Source organism: Thalassophryne amazonica, chromosome 6, assembly GCF_902500255.1.
Source record: "Thalassophryne amazonica chromosome 6, fThaAma1.1, whole genome shotgun sequence".
NCBI lineage: Eukaryota > Metazoa > Chordata > Actinopteri > Batrachoidiformes > Batrachoididae > Thalassophryne > Thalassophryne amazonica.
The window spans coordinates 31511717-31529766 of record NC_047108.1 but is presented as its reverse complement, the minus strand read 5'-3'; the positions used below and the strand labels follow the sequence as shown (position 1 = coordinate 31529766).

Here is an 18050-nt window from a genome sequence, read left to right as displayed (position 1 = left end):
GTTAACACAGTTCGTCACTACATCTCCAAGTGCAAGTTAAAACTCTACCATGCAAAGCGAAAACCATATATCAACAACATCCAGAAACGCCGCCGCCTTCTCTGGGCCCAAGCTCATTTGAAATGGACAGACACAAAGTGGAAAAGTGTGCTGTGGTCTGATGAGTCCACATTTCAAATTGTTTTTGGAAATCATGGATGTCGTCTCCTCCAGACAAAAGAGGAAAAAGACTATCCAGATTGTTACCAGCACAAAGTTCAAAAGCCGACATCTGTGATGGTATGGGGGTGTGTTAATGCCCATGGCATGGGCAACTTACAAATCTGTGATGGCACCATCAATGCTGAAAGGTACATTCAGGTTTTGGAGCAACACATGCTACCATCCAAACAACATCTTTTTCAGGGACGTGTCTGCTTATTTCAGCAAGACAATACCAAGCCACATTCTGCATGTGTTACAACAGCATGGCTTCGTAGTAAAAGAGTGCGGGTACTAGACTGGCCTGCCTGCAGTCCAGACCTGTCGCCCAATGAAAATGTGTGGCGCATTATGAAGCACAAAATATGACAACGGAGACCCCGGACTGTTGAACAACTGAAGTAATACATCAAGCAAGAATGGGAAAGAATTCCACCAAGAAAGCTTCAATAATTAGTGTCCTCAGTTCCCAAATGCTTATTGAGTGTTGTTAGAAGGAAAGGTGATGTAACACAGTGGTAAACATACCAGTGTCCCAGTTTTTTTGAAACGTGTTGCAGGCATCCATTTCATAATGAGTAAATACTTGTACAAAAACAATAAAGTTTATCAGTTTGAACATTAAATATCTTGTCTTTGTGGTGTATTCAACTGAATATAGGTTGAAGAGGATTTGCAAATTATTGTATTCGGTTTTTAATTTACATTTTACACAACGTCCCAACTTCACTGGAATTGGGGTTGTAGGATAGTTTTAGATACAGTTGTATGTAAAAGTTTGTTCACCCCTGATGATTTCCATGATTTTCCTTTATAAATCATTGGTTGTTTGGATCAGCAATAAATATATCTTATAGCAGACAAACACACTGATATTTGAGAAGTGAAATGAAGTTTCTTGTATTTATAGATGTGCAATTATTCTTTAAACAAAATTAGGCAGGTACATAAATTTGGGGACCCCAACAGAAAAAAATACATCAATATTTAGTAGATCCTCCTTTTGCAGAAATAACAGCCTCTAAACACTTCCTATAGCTTCCAATGAGAGTCTGGATTCTGGTCGAAGTTATTTCAGACCATTCATCTTTACAAAACATATCCAGTTCAGTTAGGTGTGTTGGTTTCCGAGCATGGATAATGCTTAAAATGACACCACAGATTTTCAATATTATTCAGGCCTGGGGACTGAGATGGCCATTCCAGAATGTTGTACCTATTGCTCTGCACGAATGCCTTAGTAAATTCTGAGCAGTGTTTAGGGTCGTTGTCTTGTTGAAAGATCTAGCCCCGGTGCAACTTCAACTTTGTCATTAATTCATGAACATTGTTCTCAAAAATCTGCTGATATTGAGTGGGATCCATGTGACCCTCAACTTTAAAAAGATTCCCAGTACCTGCACTGGCCACACAGCCACACTGCATGATGGCACCATGTCCAAATTTTACTATAGGTAGCAAGTGTTTTTCTTGGAATGCTGTGTTTTTTTGCCATGCATACCGCCCCTTGTTATGCCCAAATAAGCCAATTTTAGTTTCATCAGTCCACAGCAACTTATTCCAAAATGAAGCTGGCTTGTCCAAATGTGCTTATCATACCTCAAGTGACTCTGTTTGTGGCAGGTACACAGAAAAGGCTTCCTCTGCATTACAGCATCTCCTTGTGCAAAGTGCGCTGTATAGTTGAACGATGCACAGAGACACTGTCTGCAGCAAGATCACGATGTACGTCTTTGGAGCAGGTCTACGGGTTGACTATGACTGTTCTCACCATCCTTCGGTTCAGCTTATCTGAGATTTTTCTTGGCCTGCCACTTTGGGCCTTCACTATTACTGTGCCTGTGACCTTCTATTTCCTCACTATGTTCTTCACAGTGGAAACTGACAGCTGAAATCTCTGAGATAGCGTTTTGCATCCTTCCCTTAAACCATGATGTTGAACAATCTTTGTTTTCAAGTCATTTGAGAGTTGTTTACAGGCTCCCATGTTACCATTCATTAGAAAAGATGCAAAGAGGGGCAACATTTGCAAATGGCCACCTTAAATACCCTTTCTCATGATTGGATTCACCTGTGTAAGGAGGTCAAGGGTCAATGAGCTTACCAAACCAATTTTGTGTCCAATAATTAGTGCTAAATGTATTCAAATCAATAAAATGACAAGGGTGCCCGAATTTATGCACCAGCCCAATTTTGTTTAAAGAATTACTGCACGCATTCTAGAAATACTAGAAACTTGAGATGAGATGAGATACACTTTCTTGATCTCACAGTGGAGAAATTATGTTTACACTCCAGTTACCTCAGACAGCAATTAGTCCACAATTATTACTTGTTTACCGTAATAATGGCACACATCAGAATTAAGAACAGCACATACACATTTGACATTGTTTATGTGCACTAAATTTGAAGACGTCCGTTATCCGAATTGAGGCAAGTGGGTGAAGGTCGCGCAGCAACCCTGAGTTGCGCCACCGTCAGCTTGGGGGGGGGGGGGGACCAGCAGCAACTAAAACTGCACACATTTATTGCACATGTTGATATCCGTTACTGAATGTCTGTTTGTGGGAGGGGGACAGGGTGGGGTGATGGAAGCTACAGCTCTGGGGAAAAAGCTGTTCCTTAGCCTATTACTGTGTCCATATAGTGTGATACCTCTTCCCCGTTGGCAGAGGATGAAACAGGGAATGTCCCAGGTGGTTGTTTTCCCTGCAGATGGTCTGTGCTTTCCTCTGCAAGCGCTCAGCTCCTACAATCCTCTGTGCTATCTTCACCACCCGGGACAGATCTTTTCTGTCCTCTGCCATCCAGCTGCGGTACCACACTGTGCAGCCCTGGCAGAGGATACTCTCGATGGTACTTCTGTCGAAGATCCTCAACAGCTGTGGTGCCAGACCAGCCTGCATCACCTTCCTCAGGAAGGTGCATCCTCTGCTAGGTTTTTTCACCAGGTTGTGGGTATGTAATGTCCATGTCAGATCCTTGATGATGTGGGTGCCAAGGAACCTGATTGAGTCCACCCTCTCCACCTCTTCTCTGCTGATATGTGGTGGGGGCTGTGAGACTCTCCTGGTGCTCCTGAAGTCTATGATGACCTCCTTGGTTTTGTTAGTATTGAGGACCAGGTCATTGTCTGCACACCACTCTGACAGGTGTTTGACCTCCTAGCTGTACCAGGTCTTGTTGTTGTCTCTGATAAGGCCTACCACCTCTTCTAATAGAAGAGGTAAACTGTTTCGGAGCTGCCTAAAAATCAGCCAGTCCGCTTCAGTTTGGGTTTTTCTGGCTTTCGCCCAGGCAAAGGTCCCTTTCTTTTAGTAAAATGAACAACTCTGGGGTAAACCATGGATTGTTTCAGCCTTTAACTCTAAATTTATGAAAGGGGGCATGCTTATGTATAATTTTAATAAAAGCATCATAAAAATAATTCCAGGCTAGTTCTACATCATTAATAAATGGTAAATGGACTGCATTTATATAGCACTTTTCCATTTGCATCAGATGTTCAAAGTGCTTTACACATCAATGCCTCACATTCACCCTGATGTGAGGCTGCTGCTATGCAAGGCACCCACTACACATCGAGACCAACTAGGGGATTAAGGACCTTGCCCAAGGGCACCTCGTGATTTTATGACCAGGCTGGAATTTGAACCGAGGATCCTCTGGTCTCAAGTCCAACACTTATCCACTAGGCCATTACCTCCCCAAATATATAAATCATATATCAAGTTAAAAATAAACTTTTACCTCAACATGTCCAGGATCTGTTTAGAATGATAGAGTCCAGCTATAATTTGAGAAGAACATTATTATTTGATAAATTAAAGACTAAAATTAGTGTAAAAAGTCATTGTGTTTCCAAAAAAGGTGTAAGTCCGTAAAGGGCCCTTAGTGATTTTATGGTCAGACTGGGATTTGAATCGAGGCTCCTCTGGTCTCAAGCCCAACTTGACCATCACCTCTCTTAATAAGAAATTCTGCTCCAGTCAAGATCCATTAAATCATCAAAAAATAATGCAATGCTAAAATACTCTCAGCCCTATGAGCGGCTGCCTGGCCAACAATACACTGTCAAACTTTAGTGTAAGAAAGAAGAACTTTCCTTTATCCCAAAGGATTTGAGCCCAACATAATAAATCAAGAGGGTCCTCAGCAGGTTGGCAGGCGTCACTCCAGCTCCAACAGATCGATCCGCAGAAACAGCGAACATGTAAGCAACACTCATAATCCAAGTGTAAATTAGTCCCGATGCAGTCTGTTCAGTTCGATTGTGAAGATTTAACAAAAAAGGATGATCCCTGGAGTCGCAGCTAGGCTCGATCAACCAATACGATCAACCATTATCGGATCGTCAAATCAGTTTAAAAACCAAGAATAAGTCTGATACCATTAAGCACACTGTACTGTACTATATTAGTAATATAGCAAAATACTAAAATACCCTCGGGCATATGAACATATAAACAGGAAACAGAATGTGACCTTTTGACCTCTTAAAATAGGTCAAGGTTAGTCATCTTTGAACTTGACCAAGGTCTGCACCCCAAGAATGTTCCCTGTGAATTTGAAAACCCTGGCAGTAACAGGAATGGACTTACACCGAGGACAGACAGATGGATGGGCGCAAAGCCTTTGAAATACCCGATGGCCATATTTTGGCCTCAGGTGAAAACAACACAGAAAAATGTTATATAGACACGATGTTATACGAACACACAGACAGGTAGAGATGCGCTGGTGCTACTATCTTGGTTCAGTCTATTGCATCCAATAAACAATAAACAACTTATCAACACACCCATAACAAACCTGACAAGGTTAGTATAGGCTTCTGTGTCTGTGAGACTGAGAAAGCAGCACAGCGCAGTTTTTGTCTTCTTATGTCACCAGTCACAGTCATGGTGACGTGAAACAGAAAATAATTATATTCAAAAGTGAAATTTCAACTGCATGTTGCCAAAAGGCACATGCAGAACTCAAGCCAAGATTTTGTTCATTTTCTTAAACTGAAATCCTTCCTGATTTTATGTTACTGATCCATTGGGTTGTCAAAGTGATTTCCTGACAATCCTACAAAGGGTGTCTACAAGTGTCATATCTATTTCAGTATATGAAAGCATTTTGTTTTGTTGTTCACAGTACTGCATTTCTTTTGCACTTTTCCACTTGATTCCCCCCCACACACACACGTGTGTGAGCATGCTCCCATGCAAGGTACTCAACTGTGCACTGGGAGACGATGTCAAAGTTCAATACCTCCAGACACTTTATTAAGTATTATGATGATACGAATTTGGTTCATTTGCATTACTTTTGAACATATTTTAAATACATAAAATTAAGGGATGTCAATAATTCTAACTCTGATCTGGTTCTGCAGCACTCTGACAAAGAATGCTGCTGCCTTAACAGTTGGCCACACACCTTTGAGAGCTGTGGTCATATTTTTGAAATCATTAGCAAAAATGAAATCCTATAGGTCCAGTGCATTCATCACTGAGGACATATTTACATGCAAACAGAGATGGTTTTCAAGAATCTTACTTGTTCATGAGGTCAAAGCCTTGGTCTGAAAGTAGCGCTCCAAAGCGTTTTCGCAGATTGTTGTAGGGGTACTCTGTGAAAGTCATCTTCTTCACAGCGGGCAGCTCGCTGTAGCCGGGCCAGATCTTCTCGCTTGGTGACCCCAAATCCTATAGAAAGCACATAGTCAGCAGACACACAGAGTTAGTTACACCCACCAGAGATGGATATATGATAGGCCCACTTTGGCTAAAGTATTCATCAAATGCAGACATGCGGCAATAGAGCTGTCTTAAGTGCATTTCAATACTTTAATTCATCACTGGTAGGGCCTGTATGATGACTGGGGAAGCCTTAATGACATCAGTCCACAAGGCTGCCATGCTTCATACAGACGATCGACTGAAAAATTAGTCAGGCAACTGTGGTGAGCGTCTCAGTTTCATAATAACTTCATCAGCTGCGCTGGCGTCTACAGACTCCTCCACCATGTGGTGTGCTGCTGAACTGCACGCTGACCTACTAAGTGCATTCTGAAGATTTACAAACTGTAAACAGAAAGGCTTACACTTTGTGGTTAGGTGATTTAGGTTGTGTTAGGTTGTGTGAGCAAAGGAGGGCATTTACCTTGAAAATCTTGTTAATTTGGTCAATTTCAGTTTTTCCAGGGAAAAGAGGTTTCTGGGTGAGGAGTTCACCAAATATGCAGCCCACTGACCACATGTCCACAGCTGTGGAGTACTCCTACGGGGGAGAAAAAACATCAAAATTCTGGTTAAATGGTGTTTTGGCATCTATATAAGACAAATACTCGCCAGATGTCTACTCATGAGAGTCACTGTGGGGAAGATGTCTTTACAGGAACATCTAAAACAGTGCATCACTTTAGCATTTAGAAGATCCAGTTGTTGAAAATGCATTTCATCTGGTTCGAGTGATGTGCAGAATTAGTGTGCTGTCAGTGCATGAGGCTGCAAGTTGGATAATTACTTTGGCTCCTAGCAGCAGCTCTGGTGATCGGTACCACAGCGTCACCACGACAGGAGTGTAGGGCTTCAGGGGGGAACCGTATTCCCGAGCCAAACCAAAGTCTCCAATCTGCAATTCAAGACAGATGACAAATGAAGATTGCCCTAATGTAATGGTGTTGCTACAAATTTGTTCCATGATCCTCTCACAGGAGCTTTTTAAGAAGGACTGGGAAATATGCAGTAGGTTATATGGTCAACTGATAAATTATGAAATGCACCGGTGTCTTTGAGAGATGTAAATAATTGCCATGATTCACATTTTCTATTGTCAGCTTGCCTACATTTCTACCAAACCTTTGTTTACTAAGTTTGCCATACAGCTGGACAGAAATTAATGCTCCAGACAGCTTTGTATGAGTAATCATGTGTTATTTGAGCAAGAATGCCACTGTGCTACTAAGTCAGCGGAAAGTTGCACATAATCAAAATATTTATACAAGCAATGTCTTTTTTATAAGTACCCCCCCAGTTTACGTCTTTTTTGCTGTTGGCACACTATTGAGTTAAAATATGACTAGCACATTACCCATGTGGATCCACGGGCTCTAGATTGGGTAGTGTTTATAAAATAGGTAGCTGACATTTTTCATGGGTGGTAATAAATTATGCAAAGTTTCTATAATGAGTTGGAATGGTGTGTGAGTCCAGAATCTTAGACTTCAACAACTTTTTAAAGAACTCAACCCTTTTATTACCTGTTAATTATGTAATTATTACCTCCGCCAAGGTTGTTATGTTTTCGGTCGCGTTTGTTTGTTTGTCTGTCTGTCTGTTTTTGTGGAGTGGTTGGAAATGACAAGAGGAACAAGTGATTCAATTTTAGTGGTGAGCTGGATCACAATCCGGATCCAGGAATTTTTTTAAAGGATTCTTCACCATTGCGGGATAGGGGGAATTTTGACATTCTAGTTTCTAACTCCACAAAACAAGGCAGAAAGGCTTGAAAAAAATTTGGGTGTAACATAGTCAAATGTTCTATCAAACAACAAAGTTTGGTGATGATCGGATCCGGATTCCGGATCTGGTGATCCAGAATATGCAAAAATATAGGGAAAATAGAAAATGTGTCAGTGTGAGGTGACAAATGAAGCTAGAGATGCACAACTAACACCAAATTGTAGCTGAATCTGTACTGATTCAGTAAGGTGTCATCAGATTTGATGTAGCTTCAGATTTTATGGAGCTAGATACAGAAGAAAACCGCCATTGCCGAAAAATCGTTTTTATACAATAACTTTTGAACTAATAAAGACATAAAAGTGATTCCAAGTTCTAGTGGTATGTTTTCATGGTCAAGGATGTCAAATATAAAGGAAAGAAAAGTGTATGTATCATAGTTTTGTTGTAACACTGAATTGTTGAATAGATCACTGTGCCAAGGAGGGAATCTCTTTAGGGTCAGTGACCCTATGGCCTTGTTTAGAGAAGTGTTTCATAAATGTTAAAAAATCCATATATTTGCAGTTTAGTTGAATAATAAATTAAATTTTGTCTCTTATTTGTTTTTGTCTATAAGCACATGCAATATCAATATCAGTGCTCAGATGACAGTAGCTTCTGGGAAAGGTGTAAGTTGCAATAAACTGTGATGCCAAGCGCTAAGGATACACGCTATCCAGTCACAGCAGATGAAACTTTTTTTACTACTGAGCAAACATCATTGTTAGACTTTTTTAGGTCCAATGATTCCAAGCGGAAGAAAATGGATGGATGGATGGATGGATGATTCCACGGCGTCCAGATGTTATGGCGTCAGTGACCCCATGGCCTTGGCGGAGGTTTGCACTCTCTGAGTGCTTCTAGTTTTTTATGTTAATTTACTGTCTTAATGCATTTATAAATGATGTTCTTGTTGTTCTTGTTCTTCTTATTATTTTATTTCTACTTTTATCTTTTCATTTGATTTTTAAATGTACCACAGTGTCATCCATGTATTTTTAATATATTTACAATTATATCATGTACTTACATTTACCTTACGAAATAAAATCATGCATGCACACATGCACGCTTTTGACGCATGCACAATTTTTTTTTTTTTTTGCTATTGCACATTCCATAAAATATATCTGTTTTGTCATGTTAGAAGGAACAAAGCAGATGGTCATCCTGTTGTGTCTGGTATGTTTGAGTTTTCTTCTTGTAAATACAGCTGTCAATGTTCTTGCTGGGGTCGTTATTTGGTACTTTAACATTTTCCATAATGCCCCTGATTCCCCCGTGTTTCCCAGGATGCACCGTGGAGACAGCAGAGTTCCGGCGTCTCACAACTGCGAAAAACCGACTGGTCTAGTAGACATTACTAGCGTACAGCACTCTGAGATAAGGTGTTATAATTTAGCGCTGTATACAAAAAATTTAATTGTATTTATTGTAATAAAGCAGCATGTTGCCCATTGGGACAGTACATTTCTTTTCTGTGTTTTCAGGGAAACCTGGACTTCAGAAACTACTGTCCTTACCTTCAGAATACCCTTGTGGCTCAGCAGCAGATTGGATGTCTTCAAATCACGGTGGAGAATCCAGTTATCGTGAAGATGTCTCACACCTCTTAGTAGCTGAATCATAAGAGTTTTGACCTCACCTAAAGAAACAAACAAACAAAAAAAAAAAAAGGTAAATCAACTGTTTTGAAACAAAGGGTTATGGATTATTATGGAAAATGTATGGCTTTCTTTCATGTATTGCTCATTAGTCACCATCTAACTGTGTTTTGGGAAAATATTCACAAACATAATGGCCCTGGTAGCCTCCTAAAATTAAAACCGGACCCTCATTAAGTCTGCTAAAGACAGAGACAGCCTTATCTTTCATCCTTCCTCCATGAACCTTTTCATCTTGCGTATACTCTACAGCTTTACTGCTTTAACCCTCTGGGGTCCGAGGGCATTCTTTGGACAGTTCACTCGCCTGGCATAAATGTTTTATTATTGCTGTTAGCAGCTCTCCCTGCATCCCACAATCAAGTTTTACGTCTCTTTTTTCAGGACAACCTGTGCTTTCATAATATATATGCTTTTGTTGTGTTTTATAACTGTAATAAAGGTTTACAATCAAAAATAAGGAAGGAAAAAGTAAAGCGGAAAATAATTTTCCACACACATTTATTCAAAACACACAGCAAACGATAATAAACAACTGTTTTGACACTTTATAAAGGTAATTTGAGGTCTTGTGTGAAAGACTGTACAACAAAAAGGTTCAAACATTAAACACAAATGCACATTTTGAACAATATATACAAAATGGTCTATGCGTTTTTTTGTCTTTATGGTAAAAGCAACAGAGTTATCCAGTAACATTCAGATGCAAACTAGTGGAGCAATCCTGATAGCTACACACTCTTTGTTTGAGCATGTGAGATCCTCATCAGAGGCTCTCCATCTGCTTTCAGTGATCGCTGTGCATAATGGCGCAGGGCGCATTTGGAGCCCAATAGTATCTACTCATTGGAGCACCCAGAGGGCTATTCAACGGGTCAACTAGTAACATATCACTCCTGAAAACGATCTTTGGCTTTTCACGCTAGGTGAATCTGCTCTACAATTGGATTTTGGAAAACCATGTGACGGTGAACCAATTCTGATTGGATACTCACATCATAACACAGCTTCTATGAGGAGTACAAAGATGGCCGATGGCTGACTCGAAAGTCCGCAGAGTTAACTTTTCAGCAAAAAAAAAAAAGTTTCTATCTCATATCATTAAATAGTTATTTATAATTTAGTAAAGCTTGGTCTTAGCCGTTGTATACGACGGCATCGGCCCCAGAGGGTTAACATGATATGTTTTTATTGTGAAGCCTATTCGGGAAAATATAACTTTGGGCATTTATTTTACTGCTGTATGCAGTACTGGAACAAATCTGTCCACAACAACTATGCTTGATGCCATTTGTGCGCTTGCTTGGGGTGCTTTTACCCAACGGTCTATTCCAAGTGTTAAAGGCATACTGGCTACTTGCACTCAGCCTGTCTGTTATTGTCAGGGCCGATCAATTAAACACATCACAATCATAGTCGCAATGCCACCCCATGTGATTACATAATCGTGAAAGACCTTCGCACACCGCACTGAGTGTGTGCAGCTCTGTACTCATGGTACTATTAAAATGCAGATCTTCCCAGGATTGAGAACCACTGCTTTAGACTTTATACATATTTGGTGAAGAATGATAAATAAATCAGAACATCATAGAGTGTTTACATGCAACTTCCCCCGAGATTTTGGCCCAGAGAGCATGTGTTTGCAATATGAAGATGACAGAGCAGGTATGGACACGCGGACAGATGCAACCCATTTTAATGTCCCCATGTCAGAGTGGTCTGCAGACCACTGATGGTCCCTAGTGGTCCGCAAGTATAGTTCATCACATTTTTTAATTAATATTGTATTCTAACTATTTGGAAAGCCGTAGATATTATGCTGTAATTGGTCATGTACTGTTTCAGCTGTAAGCAGACTTGTTGTTTTTGGATACTTGGGGAATTAGGTGGTTTGTGAAAAATTTTTAATTTGTTAAGTGGTTCTCAGTCTGAAACATGCTTTGGAATGACCACAGCATCATTTCTCCATCCATCCACAACATGATACAACAGTTTGAGGCCACCTCAGATGCTCCAAAGTCCCAACGCTCATTTCCACACTTCTAATGTTCGTCCTCTCCTACTGTCTTTAGAGGCCTTCTGCATCTCTTCTTCTTCTTCGCTCCACAGGAGCCAGATTTCAGATGGCACTCTTTTGGACAGCAGCAGCGATGGTGGTCATTGTTAACTCGACCTTCAACCAATCCAGTATGGAAATTCGATTTTTGACTTGTCTGTTTTCTGTGGTGGGCAGCATGATGGCTTAGTGGTTAGCACTGTTGCCTCACAGCGAGAAGGTCGTGGGTTTAATTCCCGTGGCCTTTCCGTGTGGAGTTTGCATGGTCTCCCCGTGTTTGCGTGGGTTTCCTCCGGGTGCTCTGGTTTACCCCCACATCCAAAGACATGCAGGTTAGGTGGATTGGAATCTTTAAAATTGTCCGTAGGTGTGTGTGTGGGTGTGTCTGTGTTTGTTTGTCTATTTGTGGCCCTGCGACAGACTGGTGTCCTGTCCTGGGTGTACCCCGCCTCACGCTCTATGACTGCTGGGATAGGCTCCAGCCCCCCGCGACCCTTAATTGGACTAAGCGGTAGAAGATGAATGAATAAATGAATGTTTTCTGTGGTAAGATTTATGCTGGATGCCCTTCCTGAAGCAACGCTTCTCATTTATCTGGGCTTGGGAACAGGCACTCAGAGTGAACTGGATGCACACATTTAACTGCATAAAATTTTGAATGTCCTTGTCAATATAGAGATATTACCATACAAGAGCAATGGATGAAAACTCAAAAAAATACCTGGCAGAAAGGGCTGCTTCATGGTTTCCATCAGACTCTTGAGATCATGTTCAACATAGTTCATCACAATGTAAATCTTGTCCATGTTGCTTCCAACAACTATTTCCTAAAAGAGCATGAAAAGAAAGGACTCACAGTACCTAGAAATCTTAACAGACAGCATACATGAGAAAATTTCCAAACTTAACCATATGAACAGCTGTAACCATCTCACCCGCACTGTGACTATGTTTGGGTGTTGAGCTTTCAGGATTGTATTGATTTCTCTTAAAGAGGTGATGGGGAAGCCCTCCTTCTCCTTCTCCATTTTCAATCTTTTCAATGCAACAATCTCATCTGCAAAAAATAAGTCATGTATGTTTCACATGTCTAAAAAACTCAGCAGCTAATGGATCTGCGTGTCTGCTTTCTTACCAGTCTTTTTGTCTTTGGCTCTATAAACCACACCATAGGTTCCTTCCTCTATTCGGTTTAGACACTGGAACTCCTCAACGCTGCGGCATCCCTGAAAAATAACACACAAAGGATGGACTGGAATACTGGTCTTTATAGGATCACTACTATTTGTTTCCAAATGCCAGGATCTCCCTAACTCTCACCATGCTGCATGTGGTGAACGCATGATATGACATTTCTTTGTGACTCAATTTTGGTGAGATGTGATGTTATTTGGGGTGGGGGGTTCATAGATTGGCAACCAACATTCATCAAACAGACAGACATCCCAACCATTCAATCCACACTAAACTGACCTGACACGGCTTTAGTTTTATCTAAATCATATTTGTTCAAAAGAGTGAAGAAGAAACACTGAATCTTCCACCATGTTGGATGTGGGTTGAATAGTCTGGCTGATACCACACGTGTGCAGAGGTTAGATTCAGCGAGCGTTGCCTCTGTGAAGGAGTGTGCAGAGATAAGGGACTGATGCCGGCTGGGTTCAAGTTACTTTCGGTCTCACAAGGTCTGCATAAAGTGGCATTCTATTGATATGACCATTGGTACTCTTTGTCAATGTAATAACAACCCGGTATATTAAAACCATGATCCAAGTGGCAACACTATGAGCAGCGATCCCATCATAATCATTGCAAAATAAAAAAATTATTTTTGGTATGAGTGCGAACAGTGATATAGAAGAAAAAACAGCAGCATTCAAACATATGTGCTTTTCTGGGCCACAAAACAGAATGACTGTGTAACCACATTGAAGGCATTTCTTAATAATGCCAACAGCAAACTGTAAGTACATGGAAATACAAAGGGCACAAAAACCACGTATTCCATTTGTGGTTTAAAGAAAACTCCAAATGTTTGTGTTATGATGGTAGTAACCTGTAAAGCTGGAAGATATTTGGGCAGCTCCTTCTTCGGCTCCACAGTTGGAACAGGAGGAGAGTCATGGACATAGTTCTGCTCAGGTGTGGGGGTACGAGTATGAGCCTGAGAGTGAGGTGTAGGGTCATTCTCCTCAGCGTCATCCTCCTCCTCGTCTTCATCATCCTCCATTTCCTCGCCACTCTCCTCTGAGTCATGATCAAAGCGTGATTCTGGAACTGCGCAATACAAAGTAAAGTGTTTTTATGTTGGCCAAGTTAATTTAAATAATTCAGCAGCTTATGACAGCAACAGCGACAACATCATCTTCCATTCACAACCTGTATTATTTTAAAAGTTATATTAATACAAAATATCAGCTGCTAAAATGTTGACCTTGGCTTGTGGCTTTTATTTTTTAACTGTTTTTTCTCAAAATCAAATAACTTTGTCCTTGGCTCACCCAGCAAGTTTGCTCCAAACAGTTACATTATTCACAGACACAAACACACGGAATGGAAAACAATACACGGGCACACACAGAAACAAGAACATCTAATTACTGTATAGTCTTTATGCCGTGTAATTAAGACACACACGCACACACTTGCCAATAGTTCTATGTGTACGAGCAACTTTCAATGTACAGAATTATTTAGAATTTTTATATTGGAGCACCCCGTTCACATTTCTCTGCTTGTTTCTTTAAAGCGGTACTTAGTTGAAAAGCTTTTAATATATTACATGAATAACAAATGCATATTGACATAATTGACAGGTGACTGAATTAGTTTACAATAATTCTTTTTTGGTGCAGAAGTAAACACTCCATCTGTGTTGCACTACTGTTGCTTCATAGCTGTAAATCTTTGCAGGACTTGGCAATTTTAGTAATTTACTGGTTGAGGGAGGCCTGTTTAGACTATACACATGACTCCAACAGAGGAGTAAATTGTGCGACAAGGGTGGTTTGAGATGTTCCTATCTGTGCTTTTATGCCTTTTCTACTTCACAACTGTAATCTTGTAAGTAATTTAACTGATGGGAACCAAACTTCAGACACAATCCTCCATGAAGAAGCAAGTTGGAGACATTTCAGAGCTAGTTCTCGGGTCAGCAGGTAAAGAATATTTAACATTCAAATGACAGATTTTCAGTACTCCTCTGGGAACCATCTTGCCAAGATTCCTGGCAAAGTTAGAAGACTGCAATTATAAATAAAAGTGGTCAGAAGAGACTCCCAGACAAGATTTATGTGGTCTTACACTTGTATGTGCAACTTTTCCTTCTTAATATAAACAAAAACTACAGATCTGTGAGCAAGTTCCCAAAATGGTACGTTGGCTTTGCCATGGGAGTTACTTAAATATGTTCTTTGGTACATCATGGTCATAAATCTTTTGTGAACAAATATCCAAATTAATATTAATTGAATGAATCAACTTTTTAATCATAGTGTTATGTGCTGCTAAACAATGTCTGGAACAAACCATTTTACTCAGATTTTCAGAGAGAAATGCACCAACCAGCATGAACAACATCTGCTGCCTTAGTCCTTAAATAAGGGTCACCTGTAAGGGTGTAATAAGGTCACAGAAATAAAAATGCAGACACTGCTGTTTGAACACACTAATATTCCTTTTTCTTCACTTTCTGTAAAGTAATAACAAATTTGCTAAATTATTATTCATATTTTGATTTGGGATAGAATGTTCAGTGTTCCTGGTGCATTTGCCTGTATGGAAATAAAAGCTATTACAATGATTTTGAGCTTTACTCAATTTTTTTTTAGACACACAGTTATTAATTTTAATACAACTGTATAAGAATAATGGACAGATGATAATACATCGTTACCTTCCTAAAATGTTGTGGACAACATGACTTAGGCCATTATTTTAGGAAGGTTACGATATATAAGATAATATATATTTCTAGTGGTGTAACAGATCATAGCTAATCCATGATCCATATGAAAATTCAGTAAGGTATATATTATATATTATATTACAATTCTAAGGTGGAACTATGCTAGTACGAGGGCTGTCAATAAAGTTACGGTCCTTTTTATTTTTTTCAAAAACTATATGGATTTCATTCATATGTTTTTACGTCAGACATGCTTGAACCCTCGTGCGCATGCGTGAGTTTTTCCACGCCTGTCGGTGACGTCATTCGCCTGTGAGCACTCCTTGTGGGAGGAGTCGTCCAGCCCCTCGTCGGAATTCCTTTGTCTGAGAAGTTGCTGAGAGACTGGCGCGTTGTTTGATCAGAATTTTTTCTAAACCTGTGAGACACATCGAAGTGGACACGGTTCGAAAAATTAAGCTGGTTTTCAGTGAAAATTTTAACAGCTGACGAGAGATTTTGAGGTGATTCTGTCGCTTTAAGGACTTTTCACGGTGTGAGACGTCGCGCTGCGCTCTCAGGCGGCGTCATCAGCCTGTTCAAGCTGAAAACCTCCACATTTCAGGCTCTATTGATCCAGGACGTCGTGAGAGAACAGAGAAGTTTCAGAAGAAGTCGGTTTCAGCATTTTATCCGGATATTCCACTGTTAAAGGAGATTTTTTTAATGAAAGACGTGCGGACGGGTCCGCGCGTCGGGACGCAGCCGACGCGGTGCGGCGGCACAGGAAAAACACCTCCGTGTTGATAACCATTTGTAAAATCCAGGCGGCTTTTGATGGCTTTCAGTGGAGTGAGTATATGAGAAATTGTTTAACAGGCAGGACATGTTCCAACTTGTCCTTAAGGCTTTCAACAGAGGTGTTTTTCCTGTGGCGGAGCGTCGCGGCGGCTGCGTCCCGACGCGCGGACCCGTCCGCACGTCTTTCATTAAAAAAATCTCCTTTAACAGTGGAATATCCGGATAAAATGCTGAAACCGACTTCTTCTGAAACTTCTCTGTTCTCTCACGACGTCCTGGATCAACAGAGCCTGAAATGTGGATGTTTTCAGCTTGAACAGGCTGACGACGCCGCCTGAGAGCACTGAGCGACGTCTCGCACCGTGAAAAGTCCTTAAAGCGACAGAATCACCTCAAAATCTCTCATCAGCCGTTAAAATTTTCACTGAAAACCAGCTTAATTTTTCGAACCGTGTCCACTTCGATGTGTCTCACAGGTTTAGAAAAAATTTTGATCAAACAACGCGCCAGTCTCTCAGCAACTTCTCAGACAAAGGAATTCCGACGAGGGGCTGGACGACTCCTCCCACAAGGAGTGCTCACAGGCGAATGACGTCACCGACAGGCGTGGAAAAACTCACGCACGCGCACGAGGGTTCAAGCATGTCTGACGTAAAAACATATGAATGAAATCCATATAGTTTTTGAAAAAAATAAAAAGGACCGTAACTTTATTGACAGCCCTCGTATATAAAGGTATATCTAAATATGTAAAAAGGAAGAGTAAAATAGGAGAGTAGAAAAGAGTAGAGTAGAGCCACTTAGGTGCCTGGTCTTGAGAACCAGGGATGGTAGGTTGAAAAGCTTTTTTTATCCCATGGGAACTCTCAAAACAAGAATTTCAAGACCGTGGGCAAAAGTTCTTCTATGTAGCTTTCTATATTATTGACCCAACTGGTACTACCTCGGGTGACTACACAACACTTAGAATCCAGTGTCATTATACCATGGCCTGCACAAAAATGTATAACCATGTCAGAGTGGTGGATATAATCAGATAGTGATCAATGACACATTACAAAGGTTCAAAATTTTAAAATACTCCAATCATGTTGAACAGTACACCACATAATTTGCTTGTGACTGAAAGTTATGTTATAAAGTAAAAACAGTTTAACTAGTATGGCCAAAGCAGTTGATCACTCTTGAGGCTTCTCTTGTAAAGTGTCTTTGAGCGACTTATGTTGTGATTTGGCACTGCACAAATAAATGGAACTAAACTGAAAAATGGTGACAAAGGCTGATGTCAGTTTGTCCAGGGGTCAAAAATTGTAGCTCCTTCAATTTTGGTAACAGGTGATGCAAATTTGTTGTTGAGCTAAAAGTTTTAAAATGGAACCGTTTTTAATGTTTTATCAAAAGTGCAAACAAGATCAACATCCATTAAATTCTATGACATACATTGCATCTGGAAACTATTCAAAGTCTTTGGCTTTTTCCACATTTTGTTATGTTATAGCCTTATTCTAAAATGGAGTAAATTCATTTTCCCCCTCAAAATACAACTCACATCATAGAAAGTTTTGTTTTTCTTTTTTAAATTTTTTTTGTGTGCAAATTTATAAAAAAAACAAACAAAAACTAAGGAATCACATACACAGTATTCACACCCTTTGCTCAATACTTTGTTGATGCACCTTTGGCAGCAATTACAGCCTCAAGTCTTCTTGAATTATGCCACAAGCTTGGTGCACATATATTTGGGCAGTTTTGTCCATTCCTTCTGCAGCACCTCTCAAGCTCCATCAGGTTGGATGGGGAGCGTCGGTGCACAGCCATTGTCAGATCTCTCCAGAGATGTTCAATTAGCTTCAGGTCTGGGCTCTGGCTGGGCAACTTACGGACATTCAGAGTTGTCCTGAAGCCACTCCTTTGATAGCTTGGCTGTGTGCTTAGAGTCA

The 18050-nt window shown here is 40.4% G+C and overlaps 1 protein-coding gene across 4 annotated transcripts in view; it reads right to left on the bottom strand.

The window, feature by feature from the left end:
• The window catches only part of cdk11b (cyclin-dependent kinase 11B), a 121636-nt gene that overhangs the window by 32242 nt on the left and 71344 nt on the right, over positions 1-18050 (bottom strand). For all 4 annotated transcript variants that reach the window (XM_034171934.1, XM_034171932.1, XM_034171931.1 and 1 more), the window contains 8 exons: positions 13480-13700; positions 12559-12649; positions 12359-12480; positions 12145-12250; positions 9224-9345; positions 6721-6828; positions 6358-6474; positions 5752-5900 (listed from right to left, as the gene is read on the bottom strand). In XM_034171934.1, the coding sequence (XP_034027825.1) occupies positions 5752-5900; positions 6358-6474; positions 6721-6828; positions 9224-9345; positions 12145-12250; positions 12359-12480; positions 12559-12649; positions 13480-13700 (1036 nt within the window). The remainder of the gene's footprint in view (positions 1-5751; positions 5901-6357; positions 6475-6720; positions 6829-9223; positions 9346-12144; positions 12251-12358; positions 12481-12558; positions 12650-13479; positions 13701-18050) is intronic.